At 34.7% G+C, this 20,565-nt stretch overlaps 1 protein-coding gene across 1 annotated transcript in view; it reads left to right on the top strand.

Moving 5' to 3' along the window:
- LOC105257029 (UPF0489 protein C5orf22 homolog) overlaps positions 1 to 20,565 on the top strand; it is a 580,793-nt gene that overhangs the window by 461,009 nt on the left and 99,219 nt on the right. Inside the window, exon 6 of the mRNA XM_011267372.3 lies at positions 4,024 to 4,139. Coding sequence (XP_011265674.1) covers positions 4,024 to 4,139 — 116 coding nt within the window. The remainder of the gene's footprint in view (positions 1 to 4,023; positions 4,140 to 20,565) is intronic.

The following is a 20,565-nucleotide window of genomic DNA, read 5'->3' as shown; positions in this document are numbered from 1 at the left end:
TGCGTAAAGTGTTCAATTTGCCGAATAATGATTCGAGATATGCGTGAGGCAATGAGATAATAAGTAGTTGAGGATTAAAGTTGCAAATCGAATGCGTTCGCGCACGTATTGCATCTTCGGCCCGTTAATTAATATTGTAGTCTCTGTCACCGCGATTAATTGAACACGCCTCTTGGCGCAGGCAATCTCCTTCGAAAAAAAAAAAAAAAAAAAAACGATTACAAAGTCAAATGCATAACGTTTTATCAGGCCGTATATTCGCCAATAAGTATCATACTCGATCGCAGGATCGGCGTATCGCGCGTTTGGATTGGAAAAAGATCGAATTAATCGCTGTTGTAACGATAGGCAGGTCTCAAAATTAAATATCGATATTAATCATGTTCGACATAAGAAACGCACACTCGATGTTTTAAATCAGTCTCAAAATTATTTTTCATACGTTGTATTTAGGTTGGTGATACGAGAGTGTATCCGGGTATCCCATATGATAAGTTTTTTTCTTCATCTTCAAGCTGTGTATTGAGCCGATTAAATCGATCGTTTATCGGAGAATCGGGGTGTATATTTAAGCATTAGCTGCGGATTAAACAGCGCGTTTATGCGGAAGGCGCAGCTATCTTTGCGCAAAATCTCACATTTCAATTACAATGTCTATAATAATAATTAATATATAATTATTTGAATCCCTATTTATAGCGCTTACTTACTTGTGGTAAATGTAATTATTAAAATCCAGAAAATTATAGGTTTACCGTTCTTTTTCGTTCTTATAAACCGCATATAGGTTCTTTTATTTTTCTTAGATGTGCAAAGACATGGGTGTTCTTAAACTTAGTAAGCTTTAAAACATGTTCTCGTTATCGTTACCTTTAATCGATTGCTATTAATAAAGGGGACTAATTTTTTTTGTCTCTATCATTAATACCACTCAATTCATTAAATCATTTTTAACCACTTTATTATACATGTACTATCGTATCAAAGTATCACGTCATCGCAAGTTACGATGAAGCCTTTTAATTCCTTTAGCGCAAGAAAGACGCTCAAATTGCATCGTCCATCATTTTTATCGGAATGTGGAATGTTTTCCGTGGAGGCGCAAGATGGGAAACCTGTCATGCGCTCTTCTGTGCCCCAAGATGAGAGCGGAGGGATTGTAAATCGAGATGGCTGCTTCTAGGTGAATGAGATATATGACAGCATCGGTAGGAGAATAACGCGAGAAAAAATCATGGCGAAAAAATAATCTCGATGGCTTAAGCTACTTGTTTTCGGTTTTCTGCTAATCTACGAATTTAATTTTGTCGTATGATTTTGAAAGAGAATCGCAATAAAAATGTTATCAAAAAAATTAATCTCAACCAACAAATTATATATCTATTTTTGTAATAGAATTAATCTAGTAAAGTATATTATATATACTTACGATTATTCAGGTAATTCTTTAATAGAATTAAAGCGCGACAAATGGACAAAAATAATTATCCTCAAAGTATAACATAATATAAATATCATATATAATTATATTATTTTTAAATCGCAATTTTAAAAAACATGCACTGAAACTTACGACTTTAGGTGGACGAACTTCTCTTCAACAAATCTGAAATTATAAAAGAATATAATTAATATCAAGAATTACGCAATTTTAATTAAAGGATAATATAATACATTTGTGCAAGAAATTCGATAGACTATACATGTAATCAGAGTGAACGTAATGCAGTCCTTTAAAGAGTCTACCATTTGTATCTTGCCATGACTTACAAATATAGTAATCGTCAGCGATCGAGAGATTATAAATTAGCCACGACAAATGAGAATACATCTATGGCGACATTTTCCTGCCAGTTCTCCAAGTAATTCGCTATAATCCATTAATGGCAAAGCGCACGGGTAATATTGCGACAAGACGATAGGACGTGGGAGAAATCTGGGATGGAAGAATGTGTAATTGTTTTGAAAGAGACTTCGTTCGTCGTCTTTCGTGTGGGATGTGTGAAAGGCGGCCTAGCCTGCTGACACCGAACATAAACGATGAGGACAGGTTTCGTTTCTTTCGCCGTCCACATATCCGCCATTCCGACCTCTCTTCTAACGTGTTTTCGAGCACAGAAACCGCCGATAATGCTCGAACGACCAGTGCACGTAATTTTCGATTTATTTTCAAGCTAAAATCAACTCTACGACGATTGAAACGAATATATTTATTAGAATTTGTAACATCATGTTCGAAGCATATTATGTTTCATAGAAAAATTATGAAAATTTTTTTGACGATTTATGGAAATTTAAGATATATGCTTATTTCATTTTCTAATGAAGTATTCCGTTACACTTTTTTGTAATAAAATATACTTCATGTTGAGAAGCCTTAATTTCTCTTGTGAAAATTTTACATTTAATGTGCAGATACAAGTTTTTGAGATTCAAAATGTTGGGCAGCTGATAAACATTAAATTGAATCGAGCGTAGTTGGCATACTTCTTATTAGTAGTCGAGAGATTCCAACGAGAATTTTATTCGGAGATGTTCTCGAAAACTATATAGAAACCTCTGAGGTCAAAAGCGGAAAAGATAGATTCTCTCATTATAATTTCCAACGCATTCCTCGCAACTCACTCGAAATCGAGGAAGCTTCACGTCGTGTGTTTCTATAATTTTCAAATCCTTGCCGAAATCACGGAGATACTCCAGAAGGAATTTTCTATCATGCCGGCATTCACCTCGATGTGTCCGCTACGCTGGAGCCATTCGAAATTTTGAAACAAGATGTATCCATTCGCGAGAGGCAGTCGAGTGGATGGCATCAACAATAGGGATTATCAGCATTGGCTGAGCCGACTTCAGGTTGATATTGGTCTCTCGAGCCCCGACATATTGTAATCACGCGGATATATTGTACTCGTGCAATGCACGTTCGTCTACCCTCGACGTTACCTCTCTCCTCGTGCTATTCTATCCACCGATCTTTTCCTCCCCCTCCCCCCCTTTCACCCCCCCTCCTCCCCGGTCTCTTTCTTCGCGTTCGTCCATTTCCCCCGACTTCTACCCGGCACGATCAATGCTCTCCTATCCTACCGATAACTCGATAATATTACACGCGAAAACCGCTTCCGACGTGCTCGCCCAGTCAGCGAGCCACTTGTGCGAGCAAATAACCAGTTATCGGAAAACCGATTTTATTTTCAAGGAGGAGTGCGGTGGTTCCGATTTTTTTTCTTCTTTTTTTTTTACTCCCGCGCTACTCGACCCTCCTCCTTCTTCTTTCCCTCCTCCTTCCCTTTCCATCTCTCTGGTCCTTTTTTATTTTTTTATATTTTTTTAGTCTTGCCGTGTACAGTGGAAGACAAAATTGGCACGATTAAGGTTGAATGATGCAATTCTCTTTCTAAACGAAACCGGTATCTTTTTTACTAACTCTTTAAATTCGTATATAGTTAATCCGTAGTTTAAATCTTCATCTTTTTAAATGTGTGGACAAAAAGTATTCGAGTACTTTTCCACAATTGTAACAGAATAATATTTTTTATGCATATAATAATAATATTAAACAACACAGTGTTATCGATGGAAATAATGTATTTGAAAAAATAATCTGAAATATTTTTATATCTTAAGCAAAAATATGCGCGGAATATTTATAATAATAACTGCGATTATATTAATTTTAAACTAATATGTACTTTATATACAAAGAAATTCATAGTTTCGTGCGTATATTGCACATATATAAACATATATATAAACATACAATAGTCTTTGCTTTATTTATTATTATTTATTCACAAAATATTATATTCTAAGTAAACATTTTTATTCGTTTTTTAAATATGCCAAGATGAACCAATATGTGGATAAATTCTTAGAGAAATAGTACAAGAAAAAAGAGAAAGAGAAATAAAATTTAAAGAAATTTATCTATATAAAAATTGTATCCATACAGTTTGCAGCTTTTCTCACACATTATACACATACATATTGTATATATAATACATGCAATATTTATATGTATTTTAGATTCTGAAAGACTCGATGATAGAAAGGAACGAGCAGCTCTCTGAATTGAAGAATCTTTTCGGCCATTTGGAAGAACATCGTTCGTTAAAAGGTTACGATGGCCCGAAGACATCACGGTGAGTTTGTTAATACTTTTTATAAGATATACATAAAAAACTATGTATACAATTCATATACGACAGTGAAAATATTAATGGTCACTGTCAAAATATCGTAAAGTAAAATAAAATATAATAAAATAAAATATCGTAAATAAAGTACCTAAATAAAGTATCGTAAAATAAAATAATAATATAAAGCAATTATAATAAGAAGCAATTATAATATATAAAAAAGTATTGAACTGTCAAATTTAATTTGATTAATTAATGCTATCTATATACAATAAATTATACATAATTTATTTTTTATTACAAACATGAAAATTAAGTTATAATATTTCTTGTATGTAAAAAAATTGAATTTTATATTACATTTATATTCTTGCCACAAAAGATATAATATATAATTTAACTTTTATTAACTGCAAATCTTTTATGGTTGTTCGAATCAAAATGTCAACGTCCTATAAGAAAGGGATGAATCAATTCTACCGATTGAAAGTTGATTATGTATCTCGGATGTCTGAGATTTAGCGTTGTAATGCAATTCCTTTGTCGTACTTGCTTTACACTAACAATAAGATCTTTGCACTTCTCTCAATCGTTATCGTATCCTGAATCAATTCTCTCTTCTTCGATATCGGATCTTCCGCGAAAAAACGAACCGAGCATTTAAATATAGTTCGCCGCGAGATTAATCGAAAAGACATTCTTTTGCCGCACATACTTTTTTCATACACACTCACATACACATAGTTTCTTGTCTATTTTTTTATTTTTTTTCTATCTTTTAATGTCAAAATTTATGATGTGATTTAATCTATACTAAATCTGCTTGAACACTTTTTAGAATAATCTTTTATTATGCCAATAAATCCATATAAATATTATTATTAAAAATAAAAAAATTATATAAAAAGTAATTATTAACATGATGTTTCAAAATGATTAGGTATATGATTATAATTCCCAGTAGAGAAAAAAATAACTATTCTATGATGATAATATTTGAAGATTGTACAATGACAAATCATTGATGTTATCACCTACTTTATTTAATATCAATTAATCAAGTAATTAATTAATTGCACTCGTGTATCGCTATTGAAACAGACTCATCTCCATTGTAAAAGATACCACAAATGTATTTTCAGCAATGGTATAATCTCTATTATGCGCGAAATGTAATTGATTATCTGGAGATTGAAAGCATATTTAAACATGTCTGACATTTACGTCAAATACAGAATTTATAAAACTGTTATAAAGCTGTTGACTATAAAAAAATCATTAAAAAATTGCGATCCAAATTATTTTCATATAAGTGTTAATTTTAATATTCCACGTTCTCATATTTCATAACATGTAGCTATGCAGATATTTTAAAGTGGCTTTCCACATATTCCCATACACTTTGATTAAAACTATTTGATGACATCTATACAAAATTTAAATTAAGATGGATAGAATGTTTCGAAAAATTTAAAAGAAAGAGCGATGAGGAAAATTCAAATTAATAAATTTTAAAATTTCGCAAATCAGTTTGATTCCTTTAATATAAATAAAATAAATTAATAAAATATTATATTCTTGTTACACTTTTTTATTTAAATTGATAAAATATTATATTTTTGTTATACGTCTATAACATAATGATAATACCTCTTAAGCACACATCGGTTTAATCTAGCTTGATTATTTCTGTGTCATGCGAAAGTTGTAACTACAAATAGGTTTATTACTGTATACTATCTGGAATGTCTTTACTGACATAGCACAGCTTATGATCTGCAAGATTGCATGATAAGAACAATAGAGTTATAAAGCTGTCAAGTCGGAATTTATATCGGAGATATAACGCAATAAATGTATTTATACAAAAGTGCATTTTTGCAAATTATATTAGATTGTTTGATTTATCGTATATATTAAAATAATTCTGCGGCTTCTTTACTGCCAACATAACTTTTCAAACATTAATACACGTGCATAGTTGTAGCGTGTTTTATCCACATTTTTAAAATTGATCTCAAATGTTAGTGCAATACTAAATGCGAAATTCCATATTAGAAATCTCTAAGAAAAACCTAAGAATTACGATAATGATAGGCTATCTTATACAACGCAACTAGAATTCACAGATTCCCCGTGTTAACTCGGCTATTTTGAAAAACCTAGATATCTCCTCGTAAATTATTTTCACCCGGTAACCGTTGACTTTTGCAACATAGTTGAGCGGTAAAAATTATCCACCGGATCACGCAATTTATAAATGCGTACGTGCCCTCGTCATTGATAACGTTTTCGATGTCAGCGCGTCGTATCGTCTCTCTCTCTCTCTCTCTCCCCCTTCCGGCTCTTCCTCCTTGTCACTCGAACGTTCGCCATAAATCCCTTTACGAGCGTCGTGTCACGAATTCACGGCTTGTCGCCGATTTTATTGCATGGCGGATTGTAGTCGCGGCGTAAAAGCCGCCTGGATAAAAATATCGAAACTTCCGGCATTCCGTCTCGAGGACCGATGCGCGCGCGGGGGGAGGGAGGGGGAGGGGGAGGGGGAGAGGCTCCGAGAGTGCGCAAGGTGCATAACGTACGGCGTGTCGAACGCGCGGCGTGCGCGCCAGACGCATAGATGCGGTATAAATGCATATCTCCGTAACGTACAGACCGTTTCGAATTTAGCCTGCCGAAGTGCATGACTGTGTGTTCTTTTAACGGGTCGAGCGGGCTCTACAGTGCGTGCCGTAAAGTCGATACCGCGTTTCCGTACGGAGGAATTCTACGTACGACTTTACGAATGTCTCGATCACTTTTTATGTCATTTCTCCCTCCCCCCCCCCACCGTAAGTAAATTCAGAATTTTTATTAGCCGAGTAAAAAATCCGAGGAGGGAGAAATTCGATGCGAGTGGAAAAAATAGTTGCAGATTATAAAAGATACGGGACTGAAGATTGCGCGAAAATTAAAATTCAGTTACTATAAAACTTTTCATTGATTAATGGCTGTAAATGAATATTATAGATAAGTTTGGCTTCCTCGTCTCTAGAAAGTGTATCAGTTTTACTTATCGCAGTTGAATCTAGAATGCAAATCGATTATTATCGTTTATTTTCTTGGCGTTATATATTGCGAAAAAGATCAAACTTTTTCTCTTTCACGTATACGCTTTAATATCAGACAGGGCGATAAATTTAGAAACCCGCGTGACTTAAAGCCGTACCTCGATGCGGTGATAATTGTCGCGGATTATAGTCCTCTAAATCAAGCGTACGTCTTTACGTTCTCTACCCAAGTTTGCCCCTTTCGCACTTATCGCCGACAAATGGCGTCTCTTTCCTTTCTCTCGACAATCGCGTGATCGTTTGTCGTAAATAACAATTAAACGAAACTCCGGGTACATTAAATTGAACTCGCCCTCATTTCCTATCTACTATTCTTACTTTTGGCCACTGGTGAATTAACCGTGATCGTAAATTTTACTTTACTCACGGTACATGATCGATAATTAAATGACAAATCATCAGTTCACGAGAATTTCGTCTGGTTCCTTTCCGACATTTTCTCCGAACGATGCATGTTTTGTATATTTCACGATGTTTTCTAAAAAATATTACCGGAAAAAATATAATAAATTTTAATCTCCTATAAAATAATCGCATAATAATTATTGATGTATTATTGATGTAAAGATTAATCATAGATTTCAAAATATCAGTCGAACAACGATATTAAAAATTTTATTAAAAATGTAATTGATTATCTTAACGGCCCAATTGATAATAAATCTTGCATTGCAATTCCCGGCAACGCAGATAAACTTCCGATAATCGGCACGAAGCGATAAATTCCTTCCGAATCGGGCGATCGGATGCAGGTGTATTACAGGTGCAATACCTGTCGTCGGATATAACTGCGCACATGGGGCAGGTGATTGCCGACAGAAACATTCCTTTGTAATCTAGAATTGATCTTGATGAACTATCCTTGACGCAAATACACATTGGCGTCAAAGTTCGATGTTCCTTTTTATTACATGTTTACAGATATCATCGTTATCATTTTACTCCGAGTGTTTCATTCCGAGTGACACACAAATCTTACACGTGTTGTGCCGACGTATGTATATTAATTGTCATAATATATCGATAAACGATTGTTTTATTTGCGACGGAAAATGCTGATTTATTCGTAGAGAGAAAATAGATATAGAAAGAATGCCTAATGTATATCTTTCTTTATTAAAAAACGTATTTATATTAATAATTTTTATACTTTTAATTTTATATTTTGATTATAATCAACGAGATCATTAGATATCATATACTTATCTCTTGTCTCTTAACGTGAAATAATGCATACGCATGTTTCCCACCCGTTATTCAATTTTTACTCACATTCTTCCATCTCCTTCAATTCTCGTAATATGATTGTGCAATTTCCTCATCTTTCTCACACATCGGAGATATGCGATTACACAGGTGTAAGACGCGAATGTAACGGATTCCACCTGCAATGTAACTGACGATTAACTCCTAATTAAGAATCCATGTCGCTCTTTATCACTGATCGTTCTAATATACATAGCGATCCGATAGACGCGTACTCGGCAGAATTTATTCACATCCGCCGAGGTTTAGCATTAGCTGCTTAGCGGTATAGCGGGACGTGGCTTGCCGGTGTGATAAAAATCATTTCCATTTCCTCGCGCCGAAGTCCTTTAAATGAAAACGATTTCCATCGCGGAGGAAATGAGTGTGTGTTACCGTTCTTCACCTGGGAGATTAATTTTAACGAACGCTCTAGCGTTGTACACGGCCGGGATGCTTCGTAGGACGAGAAACCGTCTGTTGTATTGTACGTACAAATCCGTTGCCCGTGAAACAATCATTATTCCCGGCAGATCGTCTGCGTTATTGAGCAAGAACGGGACTTCCGTCGGGGAATCAGATACCCAGCTCGCATGTGCAACGCGGCCAAAAGAGATGCGCATACCTAGGAATCCGCCTATCCTGTTCGCGTACCTGCCCGCCCGCCTACCTATCCTACCTGCGATTCTCCGCGTGCATCCGCGTAGGAAGCGTCTGTGCACAGATTACAAAGTGGATATTGGCTGCACGAGCTGCATTCTCTATGATCTGTGCCGTGGCGCAGATGGACTAGGTTTAAGGGTATTTCCACAACGGCTTCGGCGATTTTTAACTCGAGTCGTCGCAGAAATTAAACGTGACAATGCGCGACCATTGAAGCGCAAAGAATAGCCCTTTCGAAAAATACCGATCATCTCTTACGTATCCCTTTCTCCCTCGCTAATTGTATATTTTTATTTTAAAATAAATTATATAATTCGAGAGAGAGAGAGAGAGAGAGAGAGAGAGAAAAGGCATGACGCGTATCACACGTAACGAAACAATGTTTTATAAGAGATATATTGTTTTTATTGTGAGTGTAGCTTACTATCGGAATCGACCGACACATGTGAGTTCCATCGGGAACTAGAAGGAGAGCCCAAATTGGCAATTATCGCAACCCATAACTAAAGGCCTTAGCCATGCGCGCTCTATCGAGACATAAGGTCTGCACGCCGGTGTCGGAGGTCAGAGTGCAGGGTCATTACGCAATAATAATTAGAAATTAAAAATCGTAAGCGCCGCGATGTTCTGCGCCTATTTCCCCTCGCATTAGCCGTCTCTATCGGGCGTGTTTCCTCCGGCATTAGAGATTCTCCTCCATCCTCTTATCCGGTACACCCTGCATCGTGGTTAATTCGTTGCAGTTAAGCGTATCGTCAGCTGGCGAATTGCATCTCTCGCAACGATGTCCATACGACGGGTTAATGAACCTGGCGCCTGTTACGTCCCTACCCGTTCCTGGTTTCTTTTACGATGCAAAACGTCGAAGAAGAGAGATAGGAACATTGGATTGGCCGCTGGAGGAGAACTACACGCGCATAGCGGCCCGTAAACACCGCTTGAGGAACTGACCTTCTCCTCATCGGGCCTTATTACACTTCGGTTTATCCCCTTATGGCGTAATGCGCAGCTGAGTGCAAGATCGATGGCTTTCAACAGTTTCTAATAAATCTACATCTCGCATGTGCAATTACTCGCTGCTTGTCGACCCTAATGCCACAAATCATATGCAACTTCATAAATATATTTTTTCTCACTTTTTTTTTTAGGAAATTGTTCAATATCCTTCGAACATTAAAATTACAAATAATAAAATACAAATTCGTGGAAAAATATAAATTATTGTTACGTTGCATTTCATAAACTCGTGCATTAATTACTAATTTTAAAAATTTTACAGATATTTATATTATTATTTAATCAAACAGGTTTTTAATTTTGATTTTCGTTATAAAGAGATGAAAATTCTAAGAAATTATGATATATCCAATGGCATTTTCTTATATCCAAAATAACATAAAATATAAATTCTGTATTCATGTTTTTTATTTTTAAATAACAAATTAAGACACATGGAAATTTATTCAATGTTTTCTAATCTGTAGATTCATCGTTTCAGCAAACAAGCACAAACGTGATTAGCAGCGTGTAATATGCTTTCGCTGAAGTGAGATGTTAATCTTGACGATCTTTCTCAGTAGCCTTGAGAAGTAGTAAACAACTCTATGATTTATAAACTCTATGATTTATTCTAAAAATGCTCGTGAAATAGGAAACTTTGCGCGTGCTGACGCAATTTCTTTTACGATTGTGCACGAAGCGACCGGTTTGAAAGGGTCGCAAGTTGTAGCGGTATCTATTTGTCCGTGACGTGGTTTTCATATTGGAAAGAAGGTACTCCTCTTTGCTCGAAGGAGTAACGCCCAGGAAACTGGTTTCTACCTTCGCCTTCTCCTCGTTGCTAGATCTTATGTCGGACCTTTCTCCATCCTTGCCATAAGGAACGTCTCCGGGTTTTACGAGTTTCTAATGAGAATGGGTTGCGTTAGCATGCAGTGGCAACCACGTAAACAACACATTATATTCTCCTTAGTGCGTTACATGCACCAGGATGAGAGACACCGAGATATTTCTGCTTCTTCGACAGATGGAGAACGCGCACGAAGAGTGCCTTCCAGCTCCTCCAAGATTCCGTTAAAGGACTGCGAGCCGAATTCCGTCGACTTGTGATCAACAGAAATGTAAATTTGCTCGTAACGTCGTTCTCGTCGATATGACTTATGTTAATTGAGCAAGTTACTCGCAGCAATATAAAAAAGTTGCTTTGAATTAATGATCATATCTTCTATAATTGCTTCTTGAACAAAAATTCGAAAGAATTTTTGATAATAAAATAGAATATAAATTATATCCAACTATTTAAGAAAGCTCGTAAAAAGAGCAATAGCTTTAATCCTGTACATATTTTTCTAAATATTTTAAATATTAAATAATAAATTACGAATTATATTTTTCAAAATTTCTATGAAAATTATTAACAAAAATTGCTTGTGTTATATTGAACAATATTGACTTAGAAAATAAAATTATAAAAAGCTTTCTTCTGCATATGCATTTTATAATATTAGCAATATTTGCATACTGTTATATAATTTATAGACAAGTATGAGAAATATATATTATTGCTAATGCAGTCTATTTAAAGTTTTTAATTAATTCGTTTGATTTCCATTGTTGATAACCAGAATACAAATGGTTTGCGTATGGCGAAAAATTAGAGATTTTATCGACTCCAACGCGATGTATCAGTTTCAACCGTATTAATTAGCTTTGCGATTACACGACAGCGATTAATTTAATAATACGTTTCGGTTCGCTTCCAACTTCCACGTCGCTTTCAATTTGAACAATTAACTTTTTCGCTCATAAATCAGATATACCGATGTTGCAGGTGCACGCCTACGTATTTCGCAATATCGCGATGGAAGACTTTTTCGGAAATTCCATTCCTGAAATATCTGTTCAATTATTATATTCTTACGCGTGTGAACATACATATTTAAGGTTTGATGTTCATTATACGTTGCTTTTCATTTCATAATCAGTATTAAATGATAGATATCTTATATCTTTAATTTTATATATCTTATATCTTTAATATATCTTTTATATATCTTTTATATATTATAATTTTATATATCTTATATCTTTAATTTTAAGTACAATAACGAGCCTTTATAGTCTCTATAAAGACTAATATTACTACTAATATATATATTTCTTATTTTAACATATTTTAATTTAATTATAATTGCATGCTTATTAAATCCAATCGCTATACATTGTTAAATCAAATTACATTTCCGAATACATATTTTCAACTCACTGAAAGTACTATACTTTAATACAAATTATACATTGATTGAGAATTAAAAACTATTTATTACTTTGTATTTAATGAAAAAACAGCACGCGTTTGTGTAATATTTGCATATTAAAAACATATTTCTGTTACATTTATTATCGACACATGTAACTCTAACAGCTCATCATCGTCTAAATCGTTAACTATTAACTTGCCTCATTGAAAGTACGCATCCTAATCTGGTGTTTGCCTCGCGAATCAATATTTGGATAAATGAATACGAGAACGCAAGGATTGTGGCATGATAGCCATAAAATGCGAAGAATATATATGTACATGTATATTTACGAACCGCGAGTATCGCAACATCTGCATTACGTTACAAAATAACGATTCGATTACCGCTAATATACGAAAATGGCATAAGTACAGACTGCACTCTCGAAATCGAAATGTAACGCAATTTCAATCGATTATAATCGCCGGCCCTTTATCCGTTAGCCGCGATCATTCGATTAAAATTACACAAAAACATTACTCGGGCCGATCGGCAGATGTGCAGTAGGAACGAATGGATTTCGAATGCATGAGCGATCCAAGGCGTGTTTGTCTTCTCGTAGGATGCATTCAGGCGCATACCGATGTTACCATAATAATTGATCCACGATAGGATCAGTATCAGTACCATGCAAAGTCATTTCGGATGATTGGCCATCATCGACATAACGGGAGAAATTTTTTTTCTTTCGTTTCTCGTGTCAAAGAATCAAATGCCAATCGATAATTGATAATATGATATTCGCAACGAAGAGTCTTATAAATAAAAACAAATAAACGAGCATTTGCATTCAATGAAGAATTGTTGCGGAGAATTTATTTCTTATTTCTTTATATTATTTTTATATTAGAAACAGAATCATAGAATGATAATTGTTTATCGTTTAATTAATTTATACGCGATACAGATCTCTATGTGTGTATAGCAACATTTGTTGTGTATATCATATTTATTTATATATTATCTGATAAAATTTTTTTAAAATTATTGTTAAGTAAAATTATTTCAATTTTTTTAATCAATTTTATTTGATTAATATTATATATGATTTGATATATATATATATATATATATATATATATATATATATATATATAAAATATGTGTATACGAATGAAAAAAACATTAGATAAAAAAAGAAATAATACTAACTTTGATTGAGTGTAATATTTATGACAATAAATTGTAACGAAATTTATAAAGAAACTTGGTAAAAATTTATGAAACCATACAACTCTGAGTATAAACTCACATTATACCGATGCAAAAACTGTTTTCAATCTGCTCTTCGTTCGACATCGAAGAATGTCTCGATCTTTCGACCGAGACCGATTATAAATCATTTTAATCTGATAAATTGCAGATATTGGATCGTTCTTATATCGTCACTCTGTTTCTGTCTCCCCTTCTCTCGCTCAATGTCCTGGCTTATCCATTTTATCTTTAATTAATTCTTCTTCAATTTAATTGAGCTTATTTCGTATACAGAATTCCTTACACAAATACTTCCTGTTTACCAGCCATGTGAGATTGTGAATGATATTAATGTATACACTGACATATACTAATGCAAAGCAAAACTGCATTAATTATGAAAATATATTTTTCGACATCATTTCAATTAAGCGCCCTATAATAAATTTTGTTCTAGACATAGTAAAATTTTAGAATTTTCTATATGTTTATATTAGAAGCATTTATCTGCATGATATATTATATTCCATCATGTAGATGTTAAATTTGGATAATTTTTTATAGCAAACTTTTCATTAAATACAAAAAAAAATAATTTATGATATAAAAATATAAAAGATATACATATATATATTGTATATATATATATATATATATATATATATATATATATAAAATATATTGTGGTTTGACACTTTTATCATTTATTTACTAATTGAGAAACTACAACTCATTTGTCTTGAAGAAACTTTATAAAATATATGTATGCGAGTGTTCTACATTTAATTTGATTCATTTAATTGCTCTATGCGACACTGTAGATTGCTTTTTCAAGCAATAATTGAAAGAGTCTGTAAACACATTACACATGTAATCTATGCATTAAGACCTCCCAAGTTGGCGGAGGCAAAATATTACGTCGTTCAAGGATAATATATATACCAATTTCAAAGAAATTTAAAGACGTTACATGGAATTAACACCTTGCTATATTTATTACTGTTCTTATTCCGTACTTTATGAGGCTCCGTATTTTCGTTCATTTTTCTCAACTTTTTTCACTGGTTGACATATGCTAGATTACTAACAGCATGCTAACGCAGCGTTAATGAATGCTCGATCTGTGCAATCCTTATTCGTAAATGCAATGCGGATTGGAATATCCAGAGTTGATTTCGATTAATCAAATATCATTCAAAATCTCCGCAATGCAAATCCAATATTATTCTCGTGTTTCCATGTTAATTCTCGCTCATATATATGCGCATGTTTATTTCTTTTTACATTTTCTTAGTTATCTGACAAGACATACTGATTACATGACTTGATATAGATATTGATATATAGTGTAATTTGATAAGCCATATGATATTTATTAATGCAATTCTCTTACCGCGCTTTGCACTTATACGCACACATATATACTGTTTTTTCATTTATTTTTCTAACGATTATATAATTTTTCTATAATTAATTTTTTTATAAACCACATATATAAGTTATTTCTAGAATATCCAATTTGCATATAATTTTAACAAGAGTTCAAAAATTAATATATATGTAATTATTAATGTATAATAATCAGTGATAATATTTCTAATATCTTGCGCATCTAATAGTATAATTACGTTAGTTAAAAACATCCGATATAAAATACTACTTTATATAATAATGTTCGACATTGTTAACCAATAAGTGCCTCTACTCTGCTAAAACTACTCGACAAAAAGGAGGATAAATCCAATTTGCATGTGTCTGATAAGAAAAGGAAGTGCCGTTATTATTATTTGTTATTTTCTGCATACATATTCCAACAGATTTTTCTTGTTGGCGTAATCGCATACTTACAACGCGGAACGCGAGGAACGATATTAGGTCTTCAGACGTTCGCGAAACGGTAGTTTCAAGTGTGCTTGAAAATAGAAGAAAATTTAGTCCTAAGCCGATTATAACAAATTAAATCCATTTAAATAGCAGAAACGGTTGTACTCTGGAGTGCTGGCTCGGGCGATACGGAAGGCTAATGTCACGAGAAATGAAATTTATTATGCGAAAAATAGGATCATCAATATATCTCATATGTTTATGAATGTTTAACATGTGCGAAACACCATGCACGAGTTTTATCTTATCGCGCGAATTAATATACAAGTTCATATCACACGGATACGATGATTATCAAAACACGAAGAACGATAATTAGATATGCGTTCAATTATGCGAGCAATATCACGGAATAAATTTCGCCCGCGATTAGTATAACAAACGCGTGAAAATGAATTTAGTCGAGAAAACCGGAAATTCGACGGTTTGTCAAAGCAGGATATATGTTTCACGATAAAAAAAAGTTAATAAATGATACGATTTTATAGTTTTATACCTCTCCCCGTTTGTACGTGTCGAGATATTCTAATCGATTGAAATATTCTAAAGCTAATCAATTCAAATTATTCATACAAATTCGTCGTAATTTAATTTTACTTGCTGCTAGGACATTTTTAAGAGACATCTTATGGAAATTATCCTAATCGCACTTAAGTTTGATTAAAACTGTGACTGAAGAAATAGACGATTGTAAATACGAAACTGATATCGCGTTCCCCTTACAATTCATCGGTTCGAAAAAAGCTCAGAAGATGAGTCGCGCTCGCGGAAATAGCTCGCTGGATGCGAAGTTACAAGCCGATACAGCGGACTTAGACAGCCATGAATTCCAATATAGACGTCACAAGGATGAATCCCCATTTACGAGGAGAATTCTCTGTCCGTAGTCAGGCAAAAAACCACGAGAGCGCGACGATGATAGGTTCGGCGCCTCCGGTCGTCGCGAATCCCGCGGATATAACTTCCTATTACCGGGCGATGAAACAGAGGGGCGGGAGGAGGGGGTGGTTTGCCGCGTAGAGGATGGGTCGCTCGAGCTCGAAAGGGTGTCTCGTGTGCCAAAAGAGAGGCGTGCATTAGGAGATTGTGTTCGACAGTTGTTTACGACTATCTTCTAACCGCCGTCGTCTTCCTCGTCTCGCCCTTTGTGCCTCGAACCTCCCACCCGCACGTATATCTACGCACGCAGATCTCGGGCGCTCTTTATCTGGCCTTCTCTCGGTTGTCTGCGAAAATCTCCCCGCCCCCCCTTCGGCAAGCGTTGCATCGAGAAACGGCAAAGGCGCGTATTTACGTCGTGTTGCGCTCACATAACTCCCACAGCCGACAAACTGACAAGTCTTTCTTCTTGTCTCTGCCTCCCCTGCTCCTCCGATTTCTCCGGCTCTTACCCTCCTCCACTTTTCTTGCAATCTCGATGAAGTACTTCAAGGATCGTCTTCCAGTCGTCCATCCCCCTCGCGCGTCGTCTGCGATTTCGGGATTGAATACGCGAGCGAACGTTTAGACTTGGCTGCAATTCCTTTATCCGCGATATTGTCGTGGCATGGCTGCGATAAATCAACTGTCGTACCCTCAATTTGATACATCAATCTCTCTTCTGCTCGTTCAAAAAGGATTATTATATTGAATGATTATCGGTATAATTTTTTCCCTTTGTGCGAAATCGATTGGATAAAAATCATTTTGGTCATGCGAGACATTTCGCGTAGACATAATAAAATTTTCTCGTAATAAAAGCTCACCCAATATATACATTTATATAGAGATGAACGAAATTTTTGCAGAAGCTGTTATCCATGAACGTGAACATACGTATACATACGTGACGAGGAAAGTTAATAGCAGCCATAAGCAATAAATTTTATTCTTATTGAACTCTTTACTCTCTGGATTGGATTACACGTTGCTGTGCATACGCGTTTTATCGTAAAATGATAAAATGCGTATGCATATTCATATCGGAAGTCAGATTGCATATCTATCTGCATATTTTTAGCAACAGATTTATCTTCTCTCGATTCTAGCTATTACCACACCTATTTTTTACGCATAATCGTAATTCGAACGTTTACCCTTATCTTTGGTGTAATCTCTGACAAATAATTTCACTTCATGGTGAACATCGAGTTTTTGAAGCCACCAATCACGCCCAGTCTGAAGTTCCGCGCTTTATAATCGGAGCTTTCTATTGCGACGAATATATACATATGCATAGCGCGTCTATCTTCCACCAAGTTGTCTAATCTGTTAAAGTCGCAATCGTCATCAGTTTCTGCTGATGAAACCCGTCCGCCTCTTGGAAGCGATGATCGGACTGGTCTGCAAAAATCCAAGTCCACTCGATCTATTAATAACGCGGTTCATCAAACGAGTCGTGCACTCGCTTGATGCGAGAAAACTTGTATTTCAGTCATTATTATAAATGCGGATGTCAAGTTTGCGTTCACGGTTGATGAGGTTGATACTGTTCTTTATCTTATTTTCCATGTACGCGCTTCCATTTCTATCTTCCATCACCTATCATTGCAACACGCGTGCGATGCGTTAAAGATTATCTGACAATTATTGATATATACAATCAAGCATACGGAGCGTCTCCAATTAAATCAAAGAAAGCCGCAAATATACATGTCATGTAGACATATCAAGATCTGTCGATTCCAACGGACAGTTTTTTTGAAATATTATATATATTTATTTTATTATATATTTTATTATATATATTTTTTTTTATATACAATAAATATATTATATTATTATATTTTATTATATATTTTATTATATATATTATATATATTTAATTGTTATTTTAAGTCTATATCAAAATTATATAATCAAATTTTCATTGAGTGAGATAGTTGAATTTTTCTATGCTCGACAATATTATGCGAAGAATTTTTTTCAAAATTCGCCATCAATACGCGTGTAAAGAATTTGTGTTTCTGGATTCAGAAGTCTTATTACAGAAGTCGTATATTTTTATTTCAATATATTGACACGTACACTCGCGTATTGCCTTCGGACGAGTATAGGAGCGAAATATTTCGCAAAGTTCGCTAAAGTGCATGCAGACGGTTTTCTCCGCGTGTGGAAAAAGAAGAGGAGCTTCCTCCGCGAGAGGAGGAGCCATCCAGTCGGATATCGACGAGGCAGATGAGCTACCAATAACTCAATGTGCGCTTATAAACTGATCAGACTTTCAACCACCCTTCTCCCCTCGGCGTGGAGAGAAGTCTTGCCCCGGCAAGACCTTCGATTCGACCCGGTTCCAATAGCTTCGAGTTCGTCTTACGCCCTCCACGACGACGACGTATTACTCGTGGAACTCCTTCGCCAGAGAGTGAAATGCAAGCGAATTTACCGCACGATTTAACAGCCCCTCCGACTTACGCGAGTATATTCATCTACCTTCTCTCGCGTAGCCTGCAGACAGGTACGAGAAGGAGACGTGAATACAGAGAGAACTGGAATTCCTCGTAACTCGAGGCTAACCGAGTTTGTTGTGCGGGTTTCAGCCGTGTGTATGCAACAACCTGCAATTCAATCGGATTCGTCCAGATTCCGTTGTACCTGCTGTCCCCGGAGAACGGCTTGCGCCTGGATCCGGGATTGTGCCTGATTTTTCTCGAGTTTTTCAATTTTCAGCGAGATCGCGCCTCGCTCGCGCGGGGGACATCGAGCGGAACACAGCGTCGAAAACCCCTTCGCGTACACGAAGGCAACGCGTGTGCTCGAGAGCGATATTATGGTAAGCTCTCATGCCTGGGTTTATTGAATCGTAGATTAAACGGATTGCATTTTTCTGCGAATATATATATATATATATATATATATATATATATATATATATATGTGTGTGTGTATGTATGCAGATGTTGCTATTATTAGTACAAATAAATTCAAAATTAATATTGTGATAATTTGTTATAAAATGTATATAATTATCAATTTATATAATTATAATATATAATCCTAATATAATTAACCAAAAATTGAAAATTTTTAATAAAAATGAAGAAGCTCTAAAATACATTACTTTGCAAATTCTCGAATTTAATAAATAAATTATTTAATTTAATATATTTAATATATAAATTTATGAATTTAATATATAAATGTATATTAATATATTAAATTCATATATTAATATACATTTATATATTAAATTCATAAATTTATATATTAAATATTATATATTAAATTATATTATATATATTAAATAACATAATAAATATTATTATTATTGAATATATTATGATTTAAGTATGTGTTGTCAGACAACTTTACGGTTTTTGTTTCGTAAAAATTTAGACATTAAATACTCAGACTCTCATAGCACTCTTCGAACATGTAAGCTTATTTTAAAGCAAATATAGATAGAGCCTGTAATATGGTAATACCTCTGCAGCTTTGTAAGATGGTATTCACATTCAGGGGTAAAGAATCCTTATACACGGATGTAGATCCAGTTGCATGCTTACGGGCGCACGTATACTTTCAGCAAGGGGAAGACTATCGATCTCATCGAAACATGGTCGCATCGAATCTCGTTTACCGAGGGATTTCGCGAGGACCAGTAAAATCGAAGCAGTAAATTTGAGGATTTTCTACGAGGAATAAATTTATTTCGAATCCTTGCGCTCTGATTTCTCGCATTTCGATAAGGAAAATAGCAGTGAAACGACAAAGAAATCACAACAAGGGAAGTCATTGATATTTTCGCCGAGTCCAAGTATTATCAACAGAGTTATTCAATAAAGTTAATCGATAAAAATGCTTGGTGCTGTCATTTGTGTGTGAGTTTAACTGGATATTATAATTTCTCTCTTTTATTGTTCTATTCAATCATTTCTTATTCCATCTTGACATATCTTGTACATTAAAGAGACGCATATTTAATCAGGTTTTATGCATACAGCGCACGTATATACATCCGGATGTAATAGACGTCATCGTTCAACTACTACTTTCCTTATGTACATGAAACTTATTATTATATGTAAAGTACATTTAACTCGACCGCAAACT

This window comes from Camponotus floridanus, unplaced genomic scaffold (genome assembly GCF_003227725.1).
Source record: "Camponotus floridanus strain SB8 unplaced genomic scaffold, Cflo_v7.5 scaffold26, whole genome shotgun sequence".
NCBI classification, from domain to species: Eukaryota; Metazoa; Arthropoda; class Insecta; order Hymenoptera; family Formicidae; genus Camponotus; species Camponotus floridanus.
Note: the sequence above shows the minus strand (reverse complement) of the source record. Positions and strands in the feature narration are given on the sequence as shown.